The 25123-nt window shown below is 38.7% G+C and overlaps 4 protein-coding genes across 5 annotated transcripts in view; all 4 read right to left on the bottom strand.

Annotated features, from left to right (window-relative positions):
* Nucleotides 1–3299: 3299 nt before the first annotated feature.
* Nucleotides 3300–10020, bottom strand: LOC134826568 (RING finger protein 32-like). Its single transcript, XM_063838982.1, has 8 exons — nt 9904–10020; nt 9672–9756; nt 9115–9228; nt 8571–8746; nt 8284–8408; nt 7740–7848; nt 7263–7439; nt 3300–3828 (listed from the first exon to the last, which is right to left on the bottom strand). The coding sequence occupies exons 1-8, from the start codon at nt 9973–9975 to the stop codon at nt 3625–3627; spliced, it is 1062 nt and encodes a 353-aa protein (XP_063695052.1). The 5' UTR covers nt 9976–10020; the 3' UTR covers nt 3300–3624.
* Nucleotides 10021–10183: 163 nt separating this feature from the next.
* On the bottom strand, nt 10184–12393 carry LOC134826566 (uncharacterized). The gene is made up of 4 exons (XM_063838980.1): nt 12155–12393; nt 11416–11573; nt 10861–11049; nt 10184–10710 (listed from the first exon to the last, which is right to left on the bottom strand). Exons 1-4 carry the CDS (start codon nt 12324–12326, stop codon nt 10537–10539), a joined length of 693 nt encoding a protein of 230 aa, XP_063695050.1. The 5' UTR covers nt 12327–12393; the 3' UTR covers nt 10184–10536.
* A 327-nt stretch (nt 12394–12720) lies between these two features.
* The window catches only part of LOC134826565 (DNA-directed RNA polymerase III subunit RPC6-like), a 28100-nt gene continuing 15697 nt past the window's right edge, over nt 12721–25123 (bottom strand). Inside the window, exons 2-8 of one of the 2 annotated variants that reach the window (XM_063838978.1) lie at nt 16159–16839; nt 15916–15993; nt 15656–15767; nt 14692–14942; nt 14231–14344; nt 13288–13429; nt 12721–13150 (exon numbers count right to left, since the gene is read on the bottom strand). In XM_063838978.1, the coding sequence (XP_063695048.1) occupies nt 13041–13150; nt 13288–13429; nt 14231–14344; nt 14692–14942; nt 15656–15767; nt 15916–15993; nt 16159–16257 (906 nt within the window). In that variant the 5' untranslated portion in view covers nt 16258–16839 and the 3' untranslated portion in view covers nt 12721–13040. The remainder of the gene's footprint in view (nt 13151–13287; nt 13430–14230; nt 14345–14691; nt 14943–15655; nt 15768–15915; nt 15994–16158; nt 16840–25123) is intronic. The other variant, XM_063838979.1, reaches the window with a different exon arrangement.
* Nucleotides 19526–20698, bottom strand: LOC134826869 (cysteinyl leukotriene receptor 1-like). The gene has a single exon (XM_063839373.1). It carries the CDS (start codon nt 20696–20698, stop codon nt 19526–19528), a length of 1173 nt encoding a protein of 390 aa, XP_063695443.1.

The following is a 25123-nucleotide window of genomic DNA, read 5'->3' as shown; positions in this document are numbered from 1 at the left end:
AGAAGAACACTTGTCATTAATTAAACTGTTTTTAAAACATACAGCAAGTAATTATTATGGTTATTAACAATGAAACCCAATTAAATTACCACGGTATGGTTTTCGACCTTCTTGGAAAGCCTTTTTCACTTTCATTAGCTTAAAATCAAAATACTGAAAACATAAATAACAAAAAAGGATTCATTCACAAAGAGTTGATCAATATTTTACAGGCTATGTTATATATTTAGTAATCCTTTAGTGCCCTAATTTATCATCTCATAAACCCCGGATCCAGTGGCGTAACGTTGCCTGTTGGCGCCCCCCTGCCGAAAAAAGCGCCCCCCTGTTGGCGCCCCCTCCCATTTTGGTGCCCCTCCCTAAAATTGAACAAATTAGGTGATTTTAAAGAATACGCCGGTAAAATCTCTAAAAAAGTGTGTATCTAGAGCAAAACGCGCAGTTTTGCTAGTACTTTAGTTAAGTTTTCGAAATTGTCCCACATTCAAACGACGATTTGGCGCCCCCCTAAGACGGCGCCCCCCTGCACAGCGGGGTCAGCAGGGCCTTTCGTTACGCCACTGCCCGGATCTACTGTAAACTTAAAAGTTTGTTTAAGTCTGCTTGTGCCTTGTCATAAACCATTCACCAGGATAGGCTTACCAAAAGGCCATTCTAAAATCTCAAGCTGATGAAAGTATCTGAAGTTTTAGGAAAAATCGAGGAAGCCAGTTATGTCAGTAATAAAGAAAAGCATAGTGAATATATTTGGTTATATCCTTATGTGGCAAAGAAGCGGTTTATAAATTTTTATTCCACACTATGTAGATTGTAGGTAAGTGTGAATAGGTTCTTATAATAAAAATGATGTTTTTGATATTATTCATTAAAATTGTTTAAAATTAAAGCTTGGTTAATGGTTTGATTTGATGGAAACTTGATAGGAGACATGATCGAAATCCGAGAAAGGATTTGAACACTGTAAACAGTGTAGTTAGTCTATCGAACGACTAAAAAGGTTCATATGAAGAAAACTCTTGATAGCGCTCGATTCTAACATCAAATAATTTGTCTCTTACGCGCGGCGCGTTAAAATAAAATGGTTTTTTAATAAATTAAAACAGATTATAGAGTTGGTTGTAGCAAGATGCACTACTGGGCCTCAGATCGGCGAAATGCGAAGGGCTGACATCGTGAATCAAAAGAGTTGGCGGTTGGAGGACTTCGCTGCTTCGACGCGCCGCGTAAATAATCATTCTTGCTTCGCATCGAAGATGACGTGACGAAGATGACGAAAATGGTGAAGATGGCAAAAATAGCGAAGATGGCAAAATGACGAAATTGTTGCTTTGCAAAGAGTTAATATTATAAATCAAATTTTATCATTTAGAGAGTTTCAAGTTTTTAGATATTTCAACCTAAAACTTGTTATAAATCTTGCACAAATATTATAATACTATAATAATAGTAATACCTTACTCATACTGGGCGGCGCTCAGCCTGTCATTCCGCCGAATCTTTATTCGTTTTATATGTTTATGAACATAATAGCCTGGGGTCCCCAGGTATACCTCTATAGAGTAATACCTTGTCTTTTTCGTGCCCGCGCGTTCGCTCCAGCAAGCTGTCCATGTCGGGAATTATCCCGCTCAGCACTCAGAAGCCAAGGTATTATAGTAACTGTCGGGATAACTGTTGACGAAATCCGCTTGGAACATATGTGTAATGTGATACGTGCGCAATTGGCAATGCGCATGATACAATATAGTGTCTAATATGTAGTGCGCTGCACCTTTAATTGTTTTGAAACTTTCCTCCAGCCAGTCTAGTCTTGAGTCTGAGGTTAACGGGTGATACTCGTAAAATATTTGTTCCAAATATTAGGACAGTCGACGAGTCCAACTCGGCGCGCGTCCTGGTTATAAACCTACAAGGTGACTCGCAGTGTGCTGATAGTGATAATACCTTGGCTTCTCTTACTGGGCGGCGCTCAGCCTGTCATTCCGCCGAATCTTTATGAAGTTGAACATAATAGCCTGGGGTCACCAGGTAAGGCTTCTTTTGCGGGAAAAATATGCAAATTATCCACAGGGGGGCCTGAAACCAGGTTGATATATTAGCTCTCAGTTGCAGTGTCCACGAATTTTAGTGCATGTAATTCCCGGAAATAGTTATCAGTTATAAATTATACAATATCCTCGTCACATAGCATCGGGGTAGTATATTCAATATTGTATAATCACTGTATTTGAATTTCGTTTCCTCATTTTAACTCATCAAAAAAGAGCACCTCTAGCAATTGTGAATTGATTCACGATGCATCACATGTCAATCCTTCGCAGCTCAGCTCGGCGAGGCCCAGTGGTGCATCTCGCCGATCTAACGGAAGTACGGAAGTGCAGTAGTGGCAGTGCATCGCGCTACAACTCTAGCAAGCGCTCCTACCACCTACTAAATCGCTCGCCCAAATTAAAAAATTCTTGTGAAAAGGCCCTTAATTGGGTATGAAATTGATCTTGATCGGTGTACATGTATTTTTGGACGCTGATTCCGAATCACCACCTGCCCCGTGACGTAGGGTAAAAATGCTTCACTGGAGAGTTATGGGCAAAAAACCGTTTTGGTCACGTGACAGGCTAGTAAAACATGAATTCGATAGTTTAGGGCTCGGGTTAGGGTTGTGGTAAGGCCAGGGTTAATGGGTTATGGATAGCTTCGGGGTTATGGTTAGGATTAGGGTTTATGTAAAACCGTTTTGTACGGCTGCAAAACTTAACCATAAAAACCAAAGTCACGTGAAATTTTTGGTCGAGCGAATTAGTAAGAGCCTCTAGCAAGCCTTGTATCACGTCGTGACCCCCATTGTCGTGTCACTAATAATATATAAGTGTTTCACTAGTATCGTGGCCAGTGGACACGATACAGCCGCGGTGGATCTACAATACGTATGACAAAGCAAGCCGACCAGCCGGTAAGGTTTTCATACGAGTCCGGGGTCGCCGGGTCACCACACAACCCTTCCAACCTGATGGAAGCTCCGCTTGTTATACTTATCATCTGCCCGACGTGTGACCATCTTTCCGACCATTGGGATTATTTCTCATTAGCGGGTGGTACTCGTAAAATATTTGTTCCAAATATTACTATTAGACCGTCGACGAGTCCAACTCGGCGCGAGTCTTGTGTCTTGGTATGTTATAAACCAACAAATTTATCAGTGAACCATGAACTTTGTACGAATTTTCTTATTATAACGTATCCTGTATCCCAGTTAATTTATGTCGTAGAAAACATCGAACAAGAAAGTGAGCACTCATTTTGTTACAAAACTATTAGTGAAAAACTATTAGTGAAAAAAAAAACTATTAGTGAAAAACGGTACACGAAGATTTCAAGACATTTTTCGATCATACTCTGTGCTCTGGCGGTAAAATAACATAAAGAACTATTTACAAAATATTTACATTACTCTACACTCGTTTAATTTATATACACGTTGTTAATATTATAATGGTGATTAATATTTTATGATAATAAATTTCAAGTTCATGCACAAATAAAATCTGTCCCTTTTCACGAACTAGGGCTACAAAACAACCCAAATTCTCTGTCCTAAGAAAAGTCTAATCTCCCACTCTTACCACGTCAAACTGCAGCAGTGAATGGTTTCTTGACATAGTCACATCTGCACACGGGACAGGTAGGCGCAGTCTCAGTGGTCAGATTCTCGAACATGTCAATACAAGTTCTGTGGTAGATGTGAGAGCAGGAGAGGAGGGTTGTTGGCCGTTTTCTGTTCCTCAGCGATCCGATACAGATAGGACATTCTGTGTCTCCTCTGTCTAGTACCTGCGGAGACATTTATTGTTTAATTCTATGTTTAAAGTGAAGGAGCGAATGAGGTAAAAACTAAAAAGGCGCTTTGTAAGACATGCATTTGGTCTTTTCTGGAACTAACCTAAACCTTTCTCGAAAAAGACAATAGGTTATTGAGTGGCTAAAGTTTAGAATATTCGAATTTTGTTGAGAAATATGAAATATTTAACTTGATTGAGATTTTGAGATAACAAGGCGAATGGGGGATAATTAAGCCCAGCAAGTTCAGGGGTATTACCGTATAGCTGTGCTGTGCATTTATTACGAGATAAGCATAAAAGTTTACCGGAGTAAATGATCTGCCTGTCGAAATATGTGGGACTATTGACATGGTCGGTTGTGAGATAAACATCATTAGAGCGAGTCACTTATCAGGACCATGGATGTACTTATTAGTGATATAAATCTGGCGATTCTCATGTACTGTAAGTGTACACAGTATAAACTAAAAAACCACAAGGATACTTTTGACGACTGATAGGTAGTCCTGTCTTCTGTAATTTGAGCATACCAATGAAAATGACTGGACTTGTGATAAAAAACCTTGTGACTAGCATATGATGTAATTTGTTTTATCAGTGGTATGTAGCTGTTTTGTTATAAACATTGTGGTTCTTTACAATTTTGTATATTTCAACTTTTGCAGTCCCTATATTCGAAATCTGTTGGCTCTTTCGTTGTTTTATGTTGCAAACGTATTGTTTTGTCACCCGTATAGAATTTTGTGATCCATCTGAACAGTTATAATCGCCTGAACATAAGATGTGACGCAGATAATGTTCATCCTATCACAAGCCAGCTATTTTATCGTTTTGAAAATGGGCATAATTCGTTTTGAAAATGGGCATAATTCGATATAATACAACCTTTATTTGCAATTTGCTGTGGATCGGATAAATATCGTTATCTGAAATTAAATCACTTCCCAGCACCCACAGAAGAACATGATGGCCTCCCTAATACCGTGCATTCAAGTGCCAATGGACTTTGGTTTGGAATATCTTGGCTCCCCCTCCCACTGCAACCTTAAGTTCCTTCTAAAGGACGAGGAACTTCTCGCTAACTCAGCAATTATGTCCTACAACAGCCCTGTTATAAAGAAAATGACAATAGAACTTTTCCAAACAGAAATTGATGTTCAGGACTTCTCAAAAGATGCTGTACAGTGCTTTCTAGAAGCGTCATATTCTGGTTCTTTGAAAAAATTGTCAACGTCAAATTTCCGAGATTTAAATAAAATGGCCCACGTATTTGAGGTTAAATGGTTAATTGAAAAGTGCTTAGAGTACTTTCATTTATGGACGGAGGCCGTGAGAGAGGATACATTTGACGACCAGCTGTTCTTATTTGATGAAGCCATGTTCGTTATGGATAAACGGAAAAAAAGGAGACTTATGGATATTGTTATCAAGCAATTCGCATCCTTGCCAACTTGCGTTCAGTATTTTGCAACCCAATACCTGACAGACGTCTCATCTTGTCCTACAAAGAATCTTGAAGTGATAATGGAAATGGCAGCTGATCAGGAGCACATTCTTGTGGAAGCCCTGCTCAACAACTTTGACAAAAATGAATGCACTATTGATGAGAACAGTAGATTTATAATCGAGAGGTTGAACTTTAAATCCTCCCTTTCTTCCTCCGAGTCTGCGTATCAACGACTGTTCGAAAAGCTCGAGCAAATACAAAATCCTTCAACTGAGGACTTTAGGTTAATTATGAGGGCACTCAAACAATACAATAAAGCCCTGAAAAAGATGAACGGTTCCGTCCCATACGCAGCTTTACCCAACAATAGTGCCTTGAAAGAATCGAACGCTGTCATACCATATGCAGCTTTACCCAACTTGTTTCATGACTTCAAGCGGATAAAGGAGCTGAGTAATCTTGAAACACTTACAAACTTCCTGATTGAGTCTCCACTCGTGGTAAACAGCTATGTTTTTTATGATGCAGTTTATAGCTGGCTTTATGTCAAAAGATTTGATATGAATACCCCGCTTGTATGCATCAACGACAACTTTATTGAGATATTATCTGAGCTCATGACAAGCAGAGGTTGGAAGCCTCTAGATCTGATATACACCGAAGATAAACGTTATTATTGCCTTGGTGATCTTACTGATAAGATACGAAAAAATCTTAATTTGGTAACTAGTGATATTTTGAATCGCATTCCATCAACTTCTGAGTACACACCGGAAGAACTATTTGCACGAGATCACGACATCAAGTTCAAATGCAGACAAATATCTATAACCAACTGCAGCAAGGGAGGGGATTGTGGCTTTATATTGCGAGTAACAGCCGCAACGGGGAAAGACGATGATTCGTTCAACATACAACTAGTCACAGATCCTAACCTCTACCCTGATGATATACATTTCCACAGAGAATCCCACATTCTAGCTGATAACTTACACTTCACTATTGATGTAACTAGAATTCTTGATAAAAACGACACGTTCGGTGCTTGTCCGGTAACATGGTGCGGTAAACCACGACGAGAAGGAAGTAACAAATACTGGTTCTGGGGGACAGAACGTTTTTACAAGCCAGGTGAAGGAAGTAAAACACCGAGGAATATTTACAAATGGGTCAGATATAACGGTAGCGGTGCAAAGATTAGACCTGTTGTGTTTAACTTGGGGTAACTTAGATCAGCAGATACAAGAGAATGATTTGCAGATAGTGAAATACACAATAGTCAATACCTCTGTTTACCAAACTAAACATACTTATAAATAAAATGTATCCCAGAAGTTGTTTGCTTGCTCAAAAATTATTATGAAACTGTCTTTAATTGAACAGTTCTCATTTACTATTATGCGTCTTCTTCAATATGAAATCTTATGTGTGATTTTATATATCATTATTTTAAATTTGACACCTTATCTGTACTATGTTTGTTCGGAATCTTGAGCATTTTTCAAAATACACTTCCAAGTAATTATATTCAGTGGTCATTTGCATTATTTTAGCGATTTAAAAAAACCTTTCCCAAAAACGGTTAACAAATATATTTGCATTATCACTGATAGCTCCCGATGAGATCACTGATTGATTCGTTCCGGGATTACGTATCCGTCAGATCGTAAAATGGTCATAACTCGTCTTAGTTGTAAACAATAAAATTGAAATTTTGGAAAAGCACTTCAATTATTAAACCAACTGTGTCTAGAAACCTTGGAGTTCCTAGCTTAAAGCGTTCTTACTTTATGGCTACAATAGTGAAAAAGAGGGATCGGCGTGCCACACCTTCTGTAATCGATAAAATTTTACTTTCAGGAAATCTAAGTTTGACCCATATCTATAATCGCCGAAATTTTTCAGGGTTGACATGTAAATTCATACTTCAACAAATAATTGCTCAGTGATACAACACTGACATGATATCAATGTATTACCTTCTCCTCAATAGACTTCCACTTCTCAGCAGTGAGTCTGCCAGTAGTTAGCAAGTTAGCAGTCTGCATAACCCTCCTGCTCCTAGCCAGCTCCACATCTATATCACTACATAGCCGGTCTGTTGCAGTTCTGCTGTTCTCCACCATGTCCACCATGCGACCCGTCAATCCCTCCAACTAGGGGTGGTTGGTTGGTTATAACTTATACGGTTGGTTTTTGTAATGGCATAAACCTCGATACCCGACATAAACTCATGATCACGAATCTTAGGATAACTCTGTAGGGTAGACTAGTGACCCCATAATCGATCTGTCATTCGGAGGGAGAATCTTGTCTGGCGCGACGGTTTGCGCGATGATTTGAAGCTGAGTAAGTGCCTATTAAAGTCAGGGATCAGCAAATCAGATTTTAAAATGGCACTTTAAAGGCACAATTAAAAAAAATTAAATCGGTGAAGATACAGGAGAATCTCCTACCTTCTTCTCAAAGTATTTAGTCCTCAACCGGGGATCTTTAGGAGGGTTCCTTAGTGAGTATTCCCTGTACCACTTCCTAACTTTATACCCTCTCCAGGCTGCTTGGATCCTGCAGAATTAAAAGTTAAGTGTACTAATAACACACTCTTTCAGATACGACTTGTCCAGAAATAATTGTATGTGATTACTTCTCAGACTTAATTTCCGAGGGTGCTTCAAGCTTGCATGTTAATTACTTGCCAGTCTTATATTCGGTTTCATTTAGGCCCAATAGAGTACTCTGGTCAAGAAATCAAAATAATGCTTTCCCAGACTAATTTGATTACACCTAACTAGGCTCATATTTTATTAATATTAACTATCAAGTGGCGAGGACGAAGAGTCAGTCAGTCGAAAATTTTGAAATTCTCGGATAATCATTAAAACGGCATCAAATTAAGGCTTTTTGATAACTTGGAAGTGGAAGATTTCTCGATCAAATGCTGGATGTCTTCCCGGAAACTCAGGTGAGTAAAAATACTCCTAGTCCATATTATATCCCAACCTGGTAGCCGAATTATCCTTGTGTCTTTTAGCTCCCTCATGTACCACTCTAGTTTCGTACTGGTCTCTACGGCACATCGGACATGTTTTACGTCCGCTGTATCTCTCAAACGCTTTCAAACACGCCTGAAATAAGACACATTGATAAAGCTGATGTAAAATAAACCAGTGCAGCGATTTGGCTGACCTTAATTGAAAGATGCTACCGATTCAAGAAATCGTTATTTTTTCATACTCGGTAACGAATCTGATAAAACTAAATTGTGGTCACGTGTTCCTGTAGCTAACCTTGTGAAACATGTGCGAGCAAGACAGCAGGACCTGGCCGTCCAGCCCAAACTCCTCCTTACAAATGACACAAGGAGCGGTGTTGTCACCTCGTACCAAGGACTGGTTCTTTACGTGCTCCCACTCCCCTTCAGTTAGAACTGCAGGCGGTGGCGCCGCTAATCCGTATCTCTGAGCTGGGGAGTTTCACTTTTGATCAGAAGTGCATGCCACTAGAACTGTTTAGCCTCTAGGTAATAGCTAGACGTTATGATGCGTTCGGTAACTTGGGAGCAACTTTATAATTGCTTTTAACTAAATTGAACCTTTTAAATGCAATCCCGTGCAGAAGCTAACGTATCAACGCAGAAACTTTATGTAAGGCATTCTATCTCGGACACGAGGGATAAAGTCAGTAATGATAGTATTAGGAAATCCAAATCTGTATACGAATAACTTCTGGGTCATGTGCATTTAACCAAACGCACTATAGATGGTCGTAGTTGTAATTTATTGTTATTAACCCACTATAGATGGTGGTGGTTTGTAATTTATTTTAACTAACCCAATGTAGGTGGTGGTGGTTTATCCTCCAATACATACTCCTCCTCTGCTCCTCTAGCTCTTACAGCTCTCCTCTTCTTTTTACCAGTACCCCTCTTCAAATTGGAGGTTAACCCTGCGACACAGCCATTAAGAAGGAGCTGAAAGTAGAACAATTAAGAGAGGAATACTACTGAGTACTGCTGTCTGCCAGTCTGCTGCCAGGTATTGGACCAGTTAGTTACTTTAAGACCTCCCACTAAGAGTGGAGCACCAATCAGACAGTTTAGTTAAGAGTTTAGTTAAGAGTCTCAGCCATATTCTTCCCCAAAATAAGTGCCTTACTTACAAATGCAATACATGAACAATCAAACCCCCGATTTCACTGGTATAAGTATCATGGAGGACGATGAAACTCAGAAATCGCTCATCTGAATATAAACTAGAAATGAAGATGTGGATTGTACAAAGTTACAAATTCGCTTCGTGTCAATAATTATAATTCCAAAAAACCGCATCACGATCATTACATAATTTTGCGAGAGCATAGAAAGTTCTCAAGAAGTATGAAATACCCACCCAAAGACAGAGAAAGGTGTTGTTGAAGTGCGGCTGCCGTCATGGCAGTCCCCAACATCTGCCCCTGTTCCATCTTCTTATCACCCTGCCATAGTAGGTAATAAATTATTCTGTGACAACAGCGTAAGGGGTGGCAAAATGAAATTTCACCGTCGGACTCAGCAATTATGTCGGAAAATTAATATTAAAGTTGAAGCAATGTGTAATGTATATTCCTTTGTATGGTACATACCTGGCCATTGCGTTTATCAGAGTAATACTTCAAGTACCCCAGCTGTTTTGTATGCAGGTTTCTGTTGTTCATACTTCAGTCTTCTGGGCCATAGCTCTGCTATGAGAAGATAAATCTGTCACAATATAAATTTCATAGAAATCGCGGCAGATATAGAATCTAGATCTCCAGAAAAACATATCAAATTACGATTAGTGGCATAACTTTTTGTGAGTCTGCTCGACCCAGAAATTTTTAGCGAAGCAATTCGTTGTGAATAAGACAAAGTAAAATACCAATACACGAATATAAATTATAGTATGACTGGCATGGCGATACATCATATTCTACAAAATCAAATAATTAAATGAATTTTCTTATTAAAAATCTACTTTACAATTCTGACATATAAACAGTAACCATGTTTGGTACTTAAATCAATAACAAAATGCTTATCAGTATAATACATAAAGGAATTCAAAGCTCAAACTCATAAATTTAATCAATAAAAACGAAAAATAATCAAACCATTTAACAACATAACTTCCCGGTTAATTTTCAAGACACTCCACTTTCACCGATCTTCCACATCAACCTCTTGACGACTCTTAAGAACAGGACATTGAATTAGAACAGTTTTCTGAGCCCTTATTATCACGCAGTGGTAGAGCAGGAAGTACAGTAGTAGCCACTCTGCTCTTCAATATCTATTATAGGTGAGTGAGCCTGGAAGGAGTGGAGAGCGAAGCTGGGTAATGAGTCCGGGCAAGGGATCTCCTCGTAGTCGGAGAGCTGGGCCATCATCTGCTCTGCTAGGTGGTCAAACAGCTGCAGGTGTCAAATGTATTATATGACTAGTGCGAAATTTGGAGCTTAAATTCAAAATTATTTTAGAAACATACTCAGAAGGTCAAACTAATATTGAATATTAAATAAAGCTCTTTAAGTTTAAGTTAATATTTATTTCAATTTGATTACCTTCTCAATATTCTTGTTAAGCTTAGCACTGGTTGAAAAGTAGGACATGCAGTACCGCTCACTAACTCTCCTGATATCGTCTAGAGAGACACGTGTTCCAGACTTAGTGACGTCATCAGACGGTATGGTGACGTCATCTTTACTTCCCACCAGGGTACTGCAGACATCGTCCGGTGCTTTGGCGTAGACCTGATATCAAGTCAGGGTTTTAGTTTGAGGTTCCATATATGGCAACCCCGAAGAAGGATGCCGAGGTTAACTAGGTGGAGATGATGGAGGTGAAGTGGCAGGTTCCATATGGTTCTCCCTTTACAAATTAAATACCAGAGTTCACCATTACATCATACATAACCGGGCCGGATGGTTCTTCCTTCGCATATTAAAAACGATCGGAAATGTCAAAATTACACAGTTACAGGTTGCTTTAAGTTTAATCCTTGTCAGTTTCCAAAATGGCTAGCGAGATTAAACTGACAGTAACTAAACAGCAATATTTTGGTCTGCGTAAAATGAACTGGTGTGATCTTTCAAAACAATGTGGAAAATTCAAAATACCTGATTAATCCAGGTATTCTGGACATGTTCTAAACTGTCGGGGTCACCCAGATCAAACACAAAAATGACCCCATGGGTATTCCGGTAGTACATATCAGTCAAACAATGGTATTTCTCCTCCCCCGCAGTGTCCCAGATCTGCAACTTTACCGTCTTCCCTGTAACAAGTTCTGATGGTTACTTTTCGTTATGATTAACATTACGCGAATCAAAAACTATCAGCGGCTGATCATTCATATATGTTTTATTCATATTTTCAGTCGTTTAATTTTAGATATAACATGGTGGATAAAGTGATTAGAACGTGTACTGTGCAGTGGGCAGTTAAAAATGATTAAAATGCGTTCTATTCTAGTTCCAGACGATCGAACTTTTATGCCCATCCATATTTTGTCAATTGCTGCACATTCTTTGAAGCACTTTGAAGTACATGATATAATACAATTTTCCAGGACTCATTTGTAGACAGAGACTAATCAAAGTAAAGTAATCAGGTAACAGTACGGGACAGAGGAAGATAACGTGCATGTTCAACCATGTCCTCGCACAGGCTACAGTTGGCGGACTTGACTTGAATATGTGACCACGTGACCTAAATATATGACCACGTGACCTATTTGAGCACGTACTTTGAAATCAAATTCTGCAAAGTCTTACAAGCCACCTTATTAGAAAATTCAGCCTGATGAAGTTATGAATGATACTAGGAAGAAAGTGTTTGAGGAAACTGAAAACATACCATTAATTTCACGGGTAACTGTGCCATATTCAACACATATGGTTGTTGGCCAGGTATCAAACCTATCTTCAACATATCTGCGAACTATGGAACTCTTTCCGACCCCTTTGTCTCCTATCAGAAGGACCTTAAATATGTAGTCGGTTACCTCGTAATCATCTCTGTGTGCCATACACTACGGTAAAAGTATTATTATTATTGTCATGATATTGTTTTTCGGACAAAAAAGAATGCCCGAAATATATGCATGAATTTTCGGTCATAAAAGTCTTATTCGTGTAGTTTTACGAATTTCCTAAATTTCACGTATTGAAGAATTTGTCGAAGCAAATATCACTTAAATCTAGCTGGAGCCGGGAAGAAAGTCATTTCAGCAAGAAACAGATCGCTCAGGTATTAAAACGCTTCCCAGCCGCCGGAATCAATAATTATGTTGCATATTTCCAACTATTCAAATTTGATAACTCAGCTTCTGTGGCTGCTTCCAGACAGAAATAATTAAACTGAATAGCTCGAAAAAATAGTCCGTAAATTCTCATAATATTAACTGTGTAGCTCAAATAGTATTTAAAAATTCTTCGTCCTCCTTCGCTCGGAGAGCACGGGCCGTTTCTCATTAAAACAATAATCATCGTTCAATAACCATGACAGGTCAAGATGTTAAAACTTTCTGCAAACTGTTTAAAATTTCTTGACAGACTGTTTAAAGATCCTCGCAATCTCAGCCTCAGGTTAATCATTCCTGATCTCAAATGAACATGTTATGGTGCAACTTTACTCCGGATTCTTAATAAAGCTGGAGAGAGAAACTGCATCTGAATCTGGTGATCTGATAGAAGGTATAACTATATCTGATACAGACATATTGTCACGGGCCGGGGTCACATCAGAACTCCAGCCACTCCTTCATGTACGTGCAGGTCTGAGGAGACACCAGCCCACCGGAGATACACTGAGATATGATACTGCATACTCCACATGGCACTCGAGATATTCCTGATAGGGGAAGTCAGGTTATCAGATATTATTATAAATTATTTGCAACAAGGTTGAATTTCAAATCGTATAAACATTATCGTTCATGAATAGAAATAACTTGCTTATAAGAAAACTTGTTGATCCCCATTTCTCACCTGAAGTAAGGGGTTGATTTTTGATAGCACGATAGAAAGTTACTTTCTTGCCTCCCTCCCCTAGAGTGTGGAGCCTTACTGCAAAGCCGTCAAACACAAGGGACTCTAGGATCTGCTTCACTTCTTCGTCTTCCAATTCTACCTGAACACAGGTAATATTATATCAACATTCTTTTTGCTATAATACAAGGGGCCCTTATTAAGGGTGCATGTAGTAAATTGTAGTTCTAGAAACTTATCCTTTGTTGACATCTTGTTGGTTAATATGTCTCAGAGAAGCGTTCAAATAACGTATTATGTTTGATCTTCTTGTCGAGACATTTGCATAAACTTCCACTGCCGGTCATTGACCGCTCACCGGTTACAAATCTACTGTTTTTGATTGCCACCATCACAGAGAACTTTCATTGTAATCTGTCATTTATTATCTTACGCAAGCTCTTCTTAAGAAGCCATCTTAGGGCACTTCTGAGACAAATCAACCAATAAGTTTACACGATACATTCATATCAACCATAAAGTGAGCGGTGATTATGGAGAGAAACCATACAAGTTTATTAGTAAGAATTTTCTGTTGGATTCAGTCAAGCATTGGGGTTGAACGCACTTTGATTAATTGGTGGTTATGTTGTCGAGCAAACTGCGTTGACGTTAAACTTAAAGATTTGTTGCAAGATGTAAAACTAAGGTTAAAAGTATTATTATAAGCACATGATCCCGCTTCAAAATTTTAGTTTAATAAGCAGACCCGGGCCGACACGTATATATAAATACTTAATAGTTGAATTTCCAACATCTAATCTTGCTCTGTGTTAATAAAGATTATACAGATAAAGGAGACGATCTACTAATGGTATGAAACACAATATAAAAGTAATGAAAGCGATACCCAAATAAAATGTAGATCAACTCTTGAAGTAGATGATATTTGAAAATCCCGAACCTTGCTGATGCCAAGCTGGCTGATGAAGTTCTTGACTTGCTTTATGTCGCACATCATGGCTCGTTGGGCAGCAAGGGGGTCGGTGTGCTGCACTTCTGCATGCGACCTCTGTCTCTGAACAAATATTATAATTACCATCATCATATCATAGTATATTTTATGTCGGTTCATATATTATTATGATTAATACGTCGCATATTAAGTAAAACTTGGTAGACTTAATCTTAACGTTACTGAGCACTATTTGGTTATTGAACTGGTGGCACCGTTTAGTTATAACTCCGTAAGCAAATAGCTATGTAGATCGATGGAAGTGGAAGATAACATCAAGACCAAGAATTAACAAATACGGTCAAGTGTTCCTAAACAGCAAGTGCAATTGAAGCTGATATAGTGGTAAGATTCATATCCGTCAAGAACTTAATATAAGGGAAATAACTTATAACTCCTCATCAGTGTACCTGGAGGAAGGTAAGTGTTTGCCGTCCCAGGATATCCACAAACTCAGTCTCAAAGTCATTCTCACTGTACCAAGCACCACCAGTGAGCGAACTATCAGGTTTAATATCAAACAACATGTACACCTTCTTCTTGCTGTCCGTCACTGGTTTCACTGATTTTATACTTTTCTTGCTCTCGAGACTTTTCAACACTTTGTTCAGTTGGGTCAGCTGGAGGTTGGAACGGGTCCGGATCTCTTTCACCCAGATACCTTGGAGGGAGGTAAAGTCAGTGGAACTGAACAGTGGTTACACTTACAATCTCCACTGGAAGTTGGAGAGATTGTAAGTGTAACCACTGTTCAGTTCCGCTTGTGAGTGGAAAAACGTACTCTAAATAAATAAATAAATAAACAAATAACTCTCATTCGGGGGGATTCAGGTACTAAGTGCCGTACGTGACGTCGACTAAGTGCAGTTTTGGACTTTACAAAAAGGACCCACCCACCCCCTTCACGGTACTAACTGCTTTTTCGGATAATATTTAGGACACCCACCCCCTTTTGCCGGCTTTTGCGGTACTAACTGTTGAGAAATCACGGTACTAACTGAGTCTGGGTATATAAAATAAGATTCAAAACCGATTCCCAAAATTGAAATTTGAGGTAAAATGGGTTTTTTTGGGGTTGGACACCCAAAAAATGAACCCCTTAGTACCATGTACTAACTGTTTTTCTGGGAAATGAGCAGCAGACCCACCTCTTAGTACAAGAGTACTAACTGCGTTTCGGAAGAAAATATGACCTACCCACCCAACGTCACGTACGATTCTGACCAAAAGATCCCCTCGTCTCATTTAGAAAAATGTCGGTGGAAACTCAAACAGGAAACTTTCAAATCCCTATCAACCCGCAGCGGATATTAATGTGATCATGGTATTTGTACATTTCCCACCTTATCAAGTTTAACAACTGAATAACGATACCTTTGTTGCCTGATTCTTCTATTATCTTGTAAACAATCTTCTCCTCCTGGCCCATGCCTTTTGTAGATGGAGTTGAGCTAACATCTCGCAGCAAATATATCAGAATAGAACCCTAGCAGGAAAATGGATAATTGGTTATTTCAAAATACATTTCTGATTAGCATTTTTTAATTTTTCATGAAGTCGAAATACCGTCCAAATTTTGACCATGTCCTGTGTCCATGACAATTGTCAGTACTACGCACAATGTACACACTAACCTGTGTTTTAAGCTCAAGTTTTCCCATTTTTATAAGCTTGTTGATAGAGGTGACCAGGTCCTTTTTCTCCATTTTCATCTGAAATGGGATAAGTGTCATAAGATTGGACTGACATCCCATCACCATGCGACTAATCAGGCATACTAAAATGCAAACACCTGAGGGCTGAGTTCCGTACTCAATCGGTAAGTTACTGTGTAATGTATTCAGATAAGTTGCTGAAACGCAGTTTCAATTACTTGCCTTTTGCTGAAGCATATTATCAGTGCATCCCTCGGGATTCTGGGCAAGAAGCTGCAGGAGTCGAGTGTCATCCTTACCAAGGGCAGCTCTTGGAGGCATTCTCCACTAATGGGTACTGTAACTTGGCTAGACCTTAACCATACTATCTATGTTAGGACAGTTGTCATTATAATGTGGAAGTTGGTACAGATGCGCAATTAGATGATATTTTGATAGTAAGGTTTAATGAAAGCGATGGGTTCGCAACATCATTTGATCAAATTTAAATAAAGCAGGGGATAAAAGCGAGCTTAATGTAATTGGATGCAGCGTTTGCATTTTGTCTGAGTTCTATTTGTAAAGCACGCTACTTCACAGCTGTGCAAAGAAGGATTGATAGGATCGGCTGTCCAGCGTTCACGGAAGATGAGAAGAGGTTAAAAGCTGCCAAAATAGCGACAGATTTTGTCAAAGCGATGGGTTCACTCACTCATGGGTTCGCAACATCTTTTGATCAAATTTAAATAAAGCAGGGGATAAAAGCGAGCTTAACGTAATTGGATGCAGCGTTTGCATTTTGTCTAAGTTGTCAGCGTTCACGGAAGCTGCCAAAAGAGCGACAGATTTTGTCACGCTGATGGTCTGTTCAGATTTACTCCTCCTCCTCCTTATCTGTACTTCACTAGCGTCTCACCCAGGAACCTGTAAAAATCATTGTTTCACGATATTTAAAGTGGAACAACTGTAACTGTATTAGGATAGTGTGTGTACGAGCTTTCCTTAAAGTGGGAAATTAAGACTGTTTGGGATGTTTTGGCATCGTAAGATTTTAGTTTTTTTCTTATTTTAAACTTATTTTTTCCAGATTATAGGCTGTTCCCATCAAGCTTTGCAGATATTTAAACTTATCCATGGATCCCCTTCACAGAATCACAGTTATTGAGTTAACATGTCAACTACAACATTTCTTGGCTGGAGATATCATCTACAAAGTTATTAAGATTGCTAAACTGTTGACGGGTTATACATGAGATTCTTGAGCACATAGTATATAAATTTTGTATCATTTCTCCCTGCACCGGGACAATTCTAGAACATTCTATTATCCTAGGCTTTACAAAAGTTCAGCTCTGTACATTTAATCCTACGTTACATTAAAATGGCCTAGTGCTTAAATTTAAACGCAGATTATTAGTCGATCACAAAAAAAGATACAAAGGCTCATGGCAGAAAAAAGACCAGAGGTCCCCTAAAATTTGGTGCAGAAAAAAACTATTCAAAACCCGGTTTCTTATGCGCATTGACAAGGTCTGATAAAGGTAGGTTGTATATCTACTCCAAGTTGTCAAGTAGGAGATCGTTCACATATAACGTCAGTCTGGAGAGAAGGGGATTTAGGTAGAGCGCTAGTGTAACTCTTCGCAGTTCACAATAACTACCATACCAGTTAGTGGTGTGCTGTATTATTATTTTGCTATATAGCTTCGTTCACTGTGGTGCAAATTATTATCCGTCTGTGATGTCAATCACAATGACATATTTAGGGCAATTCGGTAATCTATATTATATATACGGTACAGTTCACTGATGTCCGAAACAGAACAAACAAATGTCTCGCAGAGTTAAAAGTATGGATGGTGAGAAATGTCATGAAGCTGAACGAAACAAAGACAGAACTACTGGTGTTAGGAAAGAGCCATGTTCTAAAAAAGTGTGAACTCAGTGTCAGCCTGCAATTTGGAAGCACAGAAATTTTACCTACGGAGTACGAGTGCAAAGAAGACAGCTGGAAGAGTCTAGATGTAAAATTTTATGAAATTTTTAATATGGAAAGACAGATCAATAGTGTGAAAAAGAAATGTAGCTGGACAATGATGAACCTAAACAACTGGTTATATCTAAGTAAGATTACTGTAATTCTCTGTACATAAATCTACCCAAGACCAGATGAAACAAACTTAGATCAATCCTTAATGGGGCAGTTCGTTTCATCTATAACATAGAAGACAGAACCACGGACTTGGTTCCCTTCTATAAGAAGTCCCACATACTCCCTATAGACCACCGAATCTTCATTAAAGTTTGTCCATTAACCCACAAATCAGTTCACGGTACTGCACCTGGTTAGCTCAAAGCATTACTGGATGTGGATGTAGTGCATACAGAACTTTCAAACACCGTGACCAGATCGAAGAGACCGGGTGACCAGATCGAAGAGACCAGGTGACCATCTCATGCTTAAGATACCAAAGAATAATAAGAACTCCATTTTATGTCTTGATCTTTACCTCTCCAGGATCTGTTTCATTTTTGTTGATTATGTCACTGTACTAATCTTCATTATACCTACATGTATTGTATGGTTTCTGCTTCTACTTAGTTTAGTGTGGGTTACAATAAAAAATGCTTTAATTTTTTCTTAGCCTTATAATGAGTTATACTTTTGATCACATTTACACATTTGCTCACATCACTCACAGTCAGCCGCTCTGACATGGTTAACCACCTTTGACGTTCCTTGTGTTTTTGGTTAATCATATTAGCGGGATATAAATACCTCATTTCATGAGTTTAAATTCCCAATTAGTCAGACTGAGCAGGTTGAGCTGTAGTAATACACAGTTCTGAGGTGTTAAAACAGAGAAGACAGACCTCATTTCATTTCATATACATATATTATATATATATATAATAATATATTATATATATCATATATAGATGTAGTGCGATTCAAATGTTGCGCAATTCAGATTTCAGATGTTGTGCAATTCAGGCAGAGTTACCATTTAAGGGGATTTTACTAAATTCGCTTAAATACGTCTCAACCCTCTTCTACAGCAGAACTTTGTTGGTTGCGATTTACAAAAGATGATCAAAGGAAATGACCTAAATACTTGTTTGTATTATCAATACATATGTTACAGGGATTCGGAAATTCGTTTAAAATCCTAGTACACCAACATTTCTATAAAATTCCTTGTGAAATTTACGTCTGATTGATGGTCAAATATTGATTACCCTCAAAAATTAAGACCAATTTTGACCCCTTGGCCAAACATAATTATTGCCTTGAAACATTATTCTTTCTTTCAACTTTCAATAAACAATATTTATGAATACAGACTACAGCTTATAAAGAAAACAGACAAATTTGATTTTGTTTCAAGATACAAAGACATTTTACAGCAACAAGAATAATGATAAACAAATCCCCCGGCAAACGCACAACTTGGTCGAATCATCACGTTGTCTGGCACGTAAATATAAATCGTGTGACAAGGAAAACATTTTAGACATTCCAAAGATGCATTGAAAAATTATACGAATACAATCAAAATTGCTCGCTACAAAACCGAGTTTTTTTCTTGAAATCTCTACACAACAGTCTTTAATCGACAATATAAGTCAACTCTCTAGCAGTTTGAGCCCGCACCTCACTCGTTAGAATGTCTGGAACCTGTCGGGCAGGCAACGAAACTCTGAACTTTGGATACGATATCGATCTAGATCTGAAATAACTCTGTTCAGACCTGACAGGTCTAGGGACTAGCTTTAGGGCGTTGGAAGCTCGGGAAACTATACTCATAGACATAGAATGTTTACGGAAAGTTAGTTTTGAGAGGGCTTCAATTCGTGAGAAGTAAACAACAGGGTTAGCAGCACTGTTCATCGCTACAGAGAGTCTGCACACGAATATCTGGAGATACAGGGCAGTGTTTCCTCTGAGCCAGGTGATCGGGTTGAACTTACTGATAAGGAGATAAGAGTAAAGCAGCCAGCCAGGCATGTTGAATACACTGTACACCAGAGTCATGATCAGGATTGTCACGGTGGCATGTTTGGTCTTGATACTGGCGTTCCGTTGTGGGGTGAAAGGTGCACCTTCCCGCCGGGGTGCCATCTTTCTTCTAGCTCGTTCGGATCTGATGAGTGTTACAATAGATATGGCAGAGGAGAGAATCACCACAACACCCGGCACAAGCCATGGGAAGATTATAGTTCCGTATGTTATAAACAGCCACAGAGTACACGATGTGCCAAAACAGTTGACAAAGCTAAGTTCGTTAATCCCCCAGGCACACTGTCCAACATAAGGGGAATAGTGGTAGCCCTTTGAACTGAACACTAGCGGCAGACTAGCCAGTACAACATTAAAAATAAAGTACACGGTTATAGAGATGAAGTACAGGCGAGATCTAGTTTTCTTGAAGGGGAAGACTAGAGATAAACACCGAGCACAGCCCAAAACTGCTATCAGGAAAACAGACATCCTGGCTCCGATGTTAAAGACGAAGCCGGTGAGAGTACAGAGGAAGCGGTTGTCCAGGATGAGGGCTTGTCTGTGGTTCAGCATGGTAAGAGCGGAGGGGAAGCAGGACACCAGGATGAGAATATCCGTGATGACAATAAAGAGGTAGATCATGCTGGAGAACTGTTCTTTGCTGTTCCGGTTGAAGTAGGGGATAGTTAGGAGGTTCAACACAAGTCCCATAATAATCGATCCTAGCTCTGTCAAACCGAATATGTAGTCTGCTATGGGTGAGACACTGGTTCCGTTCATCTTGTGTTCGCTAGAAGTTATTATTATTAGTTAATCAATTAGATTCGTCAATTGAACGATAAGCAGATTGAAAGATAAAATTATGTTTGAGAAAATTAAGTTGGTTATAGTGTTTTAACAAAAAATATAAGTCATCGAATGCTTAATTGGCTTAAAATGCGTTATAAAACGATAAAACTTGCTATCATGATATTTAAATAAAAGGGGTTGGTTTTATTTGGAGGATACTCAATCAGTACTCGAACATCTAAAGCATATGAAAATCCTTACTCACAACCTCTTGATTTGATTCGAAACGTTCATCAAATAATACAAAAGTATACGACATGGAAACTTGAATAAAGCTGGAAATATTTAGGCTGGGAAAATGTTTGACTGGGTAGGGCAGGCACAGGTAAACAGAATTTGACTGCACCATATGATTGGGGAAACCAGTAACATCCATGTAAGAACACATGTGCTCTGGACTCTTACTCCGGCCCCCATTAGTAATCATTGGACACAAAATTTACTTTTCGACACCAAAAATCACTGAAGGCATGCTTCTTAGCTCAGGAAAGAAAGCCCGGATAAAGTGTGATCGAATATTATGTACAGGTTTTTTAAGAAGAGAAATGAATTAATTGCATATTTCTGCATCTGCCATTCATCTAGGCGCTGCATAGAGGATATTTTTTAAATCCAGAAACTTAATGACAAATTGAAATAGAACATTTCGATGGATGCAATTTATGAGACGATACCACGATCCCTTCTTGGTTACATCATTGATTACGCTGCGTGGGTGAATGGCTCCAAAGAGCCTTGAAATTTAAAAATTAAACATAATTTGGACACCTTAAACCATTTTGTAATCCATTTTATTCTATTGAAATTTGAATGGAAATTTTAAAAATTATCAAAGAAAGTCATCTGATCAGAATCTGAATTTTCCCGCCACCAATGTTAAAAATACTTCGACACCGAAATGCGATAATAAATGACTCCGTTAAAGTTAAACCTGGTCAAGACAATAATGAACGACACCTTGGCAAGGATTGAGAACACCTTGAGAAAGGTTGCTTGTCCGAACAATATTATCAATATCAAAAACAAGGACTCAGGATCAAAGAAGGGTTGGAACTTGGATGATATCCAAAGACGTCGACAAAATCAGAGTACAGACGCAGTTGACGTTTGCATCAAAAGGCGCTATCATAATTACTATTAGCTGTCTGCAACGGTAGTTATAATATAACTCATAAATCACCTCATGCGTATGTTGGCAAAGTTAACCTCGCGACAGCGCTGCAACGATTGCTTTAGCCAATAGGGAGCCCTCCAATAGGAAGCCCATAAAAAGAGGATCATTCAGAGGAGATTTCTCTCTAACAATAGCAGAAAATATCCTTCCAAGAGGAGCTCCGTCCGAGATTGTCTACTTCCGGCAGAGGCTACAAATTCGAGTTGAACTAATTAATTAATAAAGTTATGAATAGTACACAAAACTAATACAACTGCTAGCGACTCTCCAGCACACTAAGTCTAAACGGGCACTATAGGGGCGTTCGCAATAAACGCGTTAGTTTCGACACGTGCTCGCTAGTAAACCTTTTACCACGCAGATCATTTTATCTAGACTGAAAGTGGACATAGAAAGCGGATATGGGTCTGGACTGAATATGTGCTATTAAAACATACGTGACCGCCACCTAGATATGACGAGTCTATCACATGATAACCCCTGTAATTATTACAATTTCATACATTTAGGGCAACAACCTCGAAGGATCTGGACGTCACGCTGTCAATATAATTTGTTTAATAAGCTGTTGACGCGGCATTTATTGAATCTAAACTGAAGTTTGTAGGGCAGGAATTTGATCAAAACAGTTATTGGGTTAGGGGGTAACAGTGGGTTTAAGCTTGACGTTAGAGCAAGCCAAGATCACCCATTTTTAGTTGCCCATGCCGTACTCGTCCAAATTAACTGAGAATAGCTCCAAAAGATACCAGAGATCAATCATATTACTCAAATTGCTGGATTGTGAAATATCTGTCATTTTCACAAGGGCCTCCAGAGCTATCACTAAAAATGCACCGCTGCTCTTGGCACTGTCCGATTACTGTTTAGAGGATTAGGTGTGTCAAAGCTAATGCGAAGTTTGCGAGACCTTCATGAATTAGTTGAGCCGGAGATAGTTCATCCATTAATGATGTAACCATCAATATATAAAGGTCTACCAAATAAGCCTTGAACTGCGAACCAGTGAACAGGTCTTACGGTCTGACATTCAGAAATGCTCGATTAGTGGCAAGGAAGCTAACTTATAATATTTTAAATTTATTAGAATTTAGTGATTTGAAGCGCTAGTCGATAGGTTCGTTAGTTTTTACTTTTTTAATGGGGAGAGGAGGATTTTACTGAATTTAAAAAATCTTATTAAAACATATTACAACACTACAAATCTATTACATTTATTGAGAATTATGATGTAACGTGATGGAAATATTTTAAACGGGCATATCCTGTCCAAACCCAGGATGCACTACATGAAGAATTCGTTGTAACTTTGTTTGAAAAGCATTAATAGATGGTTTAAAAACTTCCCAAGCTGGCTGAGAGATTTTGAATCTAAACGTTTTTGATGGCATTTAACCTCAATTAAACGGCAATTCAAACGAACTCCGCAATACATCAAAGATCAAACACCGTTAGAGTTAATGGTAATCTCCAGTACAGCTCATTTGAACTCCACGGTAAAATATTGGTATAGATATAGATTAGATGAGTTGTTGCTCGAAGAAGATTCATTCACTGACAATCGACAAAGCATCGATGACGAATTGGAAATGGACGGAAGTCGGAACTGAACAGAAAAAAACACTTGAAATACTTTCATGGTATAGTCAAGGATAGAGCAATACCAATCATCGGTAATGATGTTGACCTTTGACCCTTATACATAATTCACTAATGGGTATACCATGAAACCGATCATTTCCCCCCTATTGAATTAAAGTAATATCCTCGTGACCATCTAGGCGTCGCTCGATCTGGACATGGATTTGTGTGCTGTGACATGAGTTATACGAACGGAATATTCAACCCATTCGGACAATTAATCTCACTCTATTCAATCAAATCAATTCTAGCCTGGATAGAGAACGTAATTATAAGGATAAGACTACCCCCTTGCAACAGGGGAGATGCCATACAATCTCATGTTATGACATGCCTGAGTTGAATGAAAAAGGGTGAATATTTTATAATATGTAGAAGAGTAGAGGACCAGGTTAAAGTCCAACTTGGACAATGAACTTATTCCAAGTCAATGGCGAATCAAACCGTCAGAAGTACTCCTGCTTTCGTAGCACGAATACTTCTTTGCCGACCGGGCTGGTGGGTGCAGAATCGCACTATTGACCTTACACCGCACTTTTTTAACCACACTTTTTTAAAATATATATTTATTCGTTTATATATATTTATTCGTTCTATCAGATTTGCGTAATTGGTATCGCTATGTGCAATGAGATTTATGGCGTAATGCCCATAATGGTTAGGGTCAAACGTTTTTCATGACGTAACACCGAAAACATCAGAACGAACTAGAAGAATTACTTTTTAAATCAGGAAAGACAAATCTAGAACACATTTTCTTCCTAAAAATATACCTAGAAAGTTCATTATTATTATATCGGGTCTTAATAAGAGGTATCGACTGCCTAGGCATCAAACCTCGGCAATCGGTAATTTTCCTCTGGCCCGGAGTCAGCTGACCCTAGGGACCAGAGGATAAAGACTATAGAGACTGTGTGTATCTACAAAAGTGGTTGTTTTCACAAGAGACACTGACAGGGCTTGCAACACAAGGGAAGAAAAACGGGAGAAACAATCACATAGTGCATATTATATGACCTATTATTATTATAAAGGGTCTCAATAAGAGGTCTCGACTGCCTAGGCGTCAAACCTTGGCAGTCGGTAGTTTTCCTCTGGCCCGGGATCAGCTGACCCTAGGGACCAGAGGGTAAAGGTGTAGAGACTATGTGTATCTACAAATCTTTCGAGGTTGTTTTTACAAGAGACAGGGCTTGCTACGCAAGGGAAGAAAACCGGGAGAAACAATCACAAATTATACAAATAAATATTATAAAACCTAGCAAAAAGAAATTCAAACAATCCTACACTACTACAAATGTTTATTACATACTACAATGTAATACACGATAAATAAATGCTGTATAATCATTATTATTATTATTATCAGATGGCAAGTTGATAACGCAGGGACTTAAATTAAATACTACAGATTTTTAGTTTTTTTTACAAAATTTTAGAGGGCCAGGGTGAATATTGGCAAGTGAATAACTCGTCTAGCTAGATCGCAATTCCTCAAGAGATTGAAATTGTGGACCACTTTAGACTTAGTCACGACTTAC

This window comes from Bolinopsis microptera, chromosome 2 (assembly GCF_026151205.1).
Source record: "Bolinopsis microptera isolate Bmic1 chromosome 2, MBARI_Bmic_1.0, whole genome shotgun sequence".
NCBI classification, from domain to species: domain Eukaryota; kingdom Metazoa; phylum Ctenophora; class Tentaculata; order Lobata; family Bolinopsidae; genus Bolinopsis; species Bolinopsis microptera.
Note: the sequence above shows the minus strand (reverse complement) of the source record. Positions and strands in the feature narration are given on the sequence as shown.

What these genes read in the sequence shown, in the direction of transcription:
- LOC134826568 (XM_063838982.1), bottom strand. Translation starts at nt 9,975, where the DNA reads ATGAACAACAGAAACCTGCATACAAAACAGCTGGGGTACTTGAAGTAT. An exon ending in ACACCTTTCTCTGTCTTTGG is followed by an intron (nt 9,229 to 9,671) that starts GTGGGTATTTCA and finishes GCTGTGTCGCAG; the next exon opens with GGTTAACCTCCAATTTGAAG. An exon ending in ACCACCACCACCTACATTGG is followed by an intron (nt 8,747 to 9,114) that starts GTTAGTTAAAAT and finishes GAAACTCCCCAG; the next exon opens with CTCAGAGATACGGATTAGCG.
- LOC134826566 (XM_063838980.1), bottom strand. Translation starts at nt 12,326, where the DNA reads ATGGCACACAGAGATGATTACGAGGTAACCGACTACATATTTAAGGTC. An exon ending in AGTTACCCGTGAAATTAATG is followed by an intron (nt 11,574 to 12,154) that starts GTATGTTTTCAG and finishes AACTTGTTACAG; the next exon opens with GGAAGACGGTAAAGTTGCAG. An exon ending in AGAATACCTGGATTAATCAG is followed by an intron (nt 11,050 to 11,415) that starts GTATTTTGAATT and finishes ACTTGATATCAG; the next exon opens with GTCTACGCCAAAGCACCGGA.
- LOC134826869 (XM_063839373.1), bottom strand. Translation starts at nt 20,698, where the DNA reads ATGAACGGAACCAGTGTCTCACCCATAGCAGACTACATATTCGGTTTG.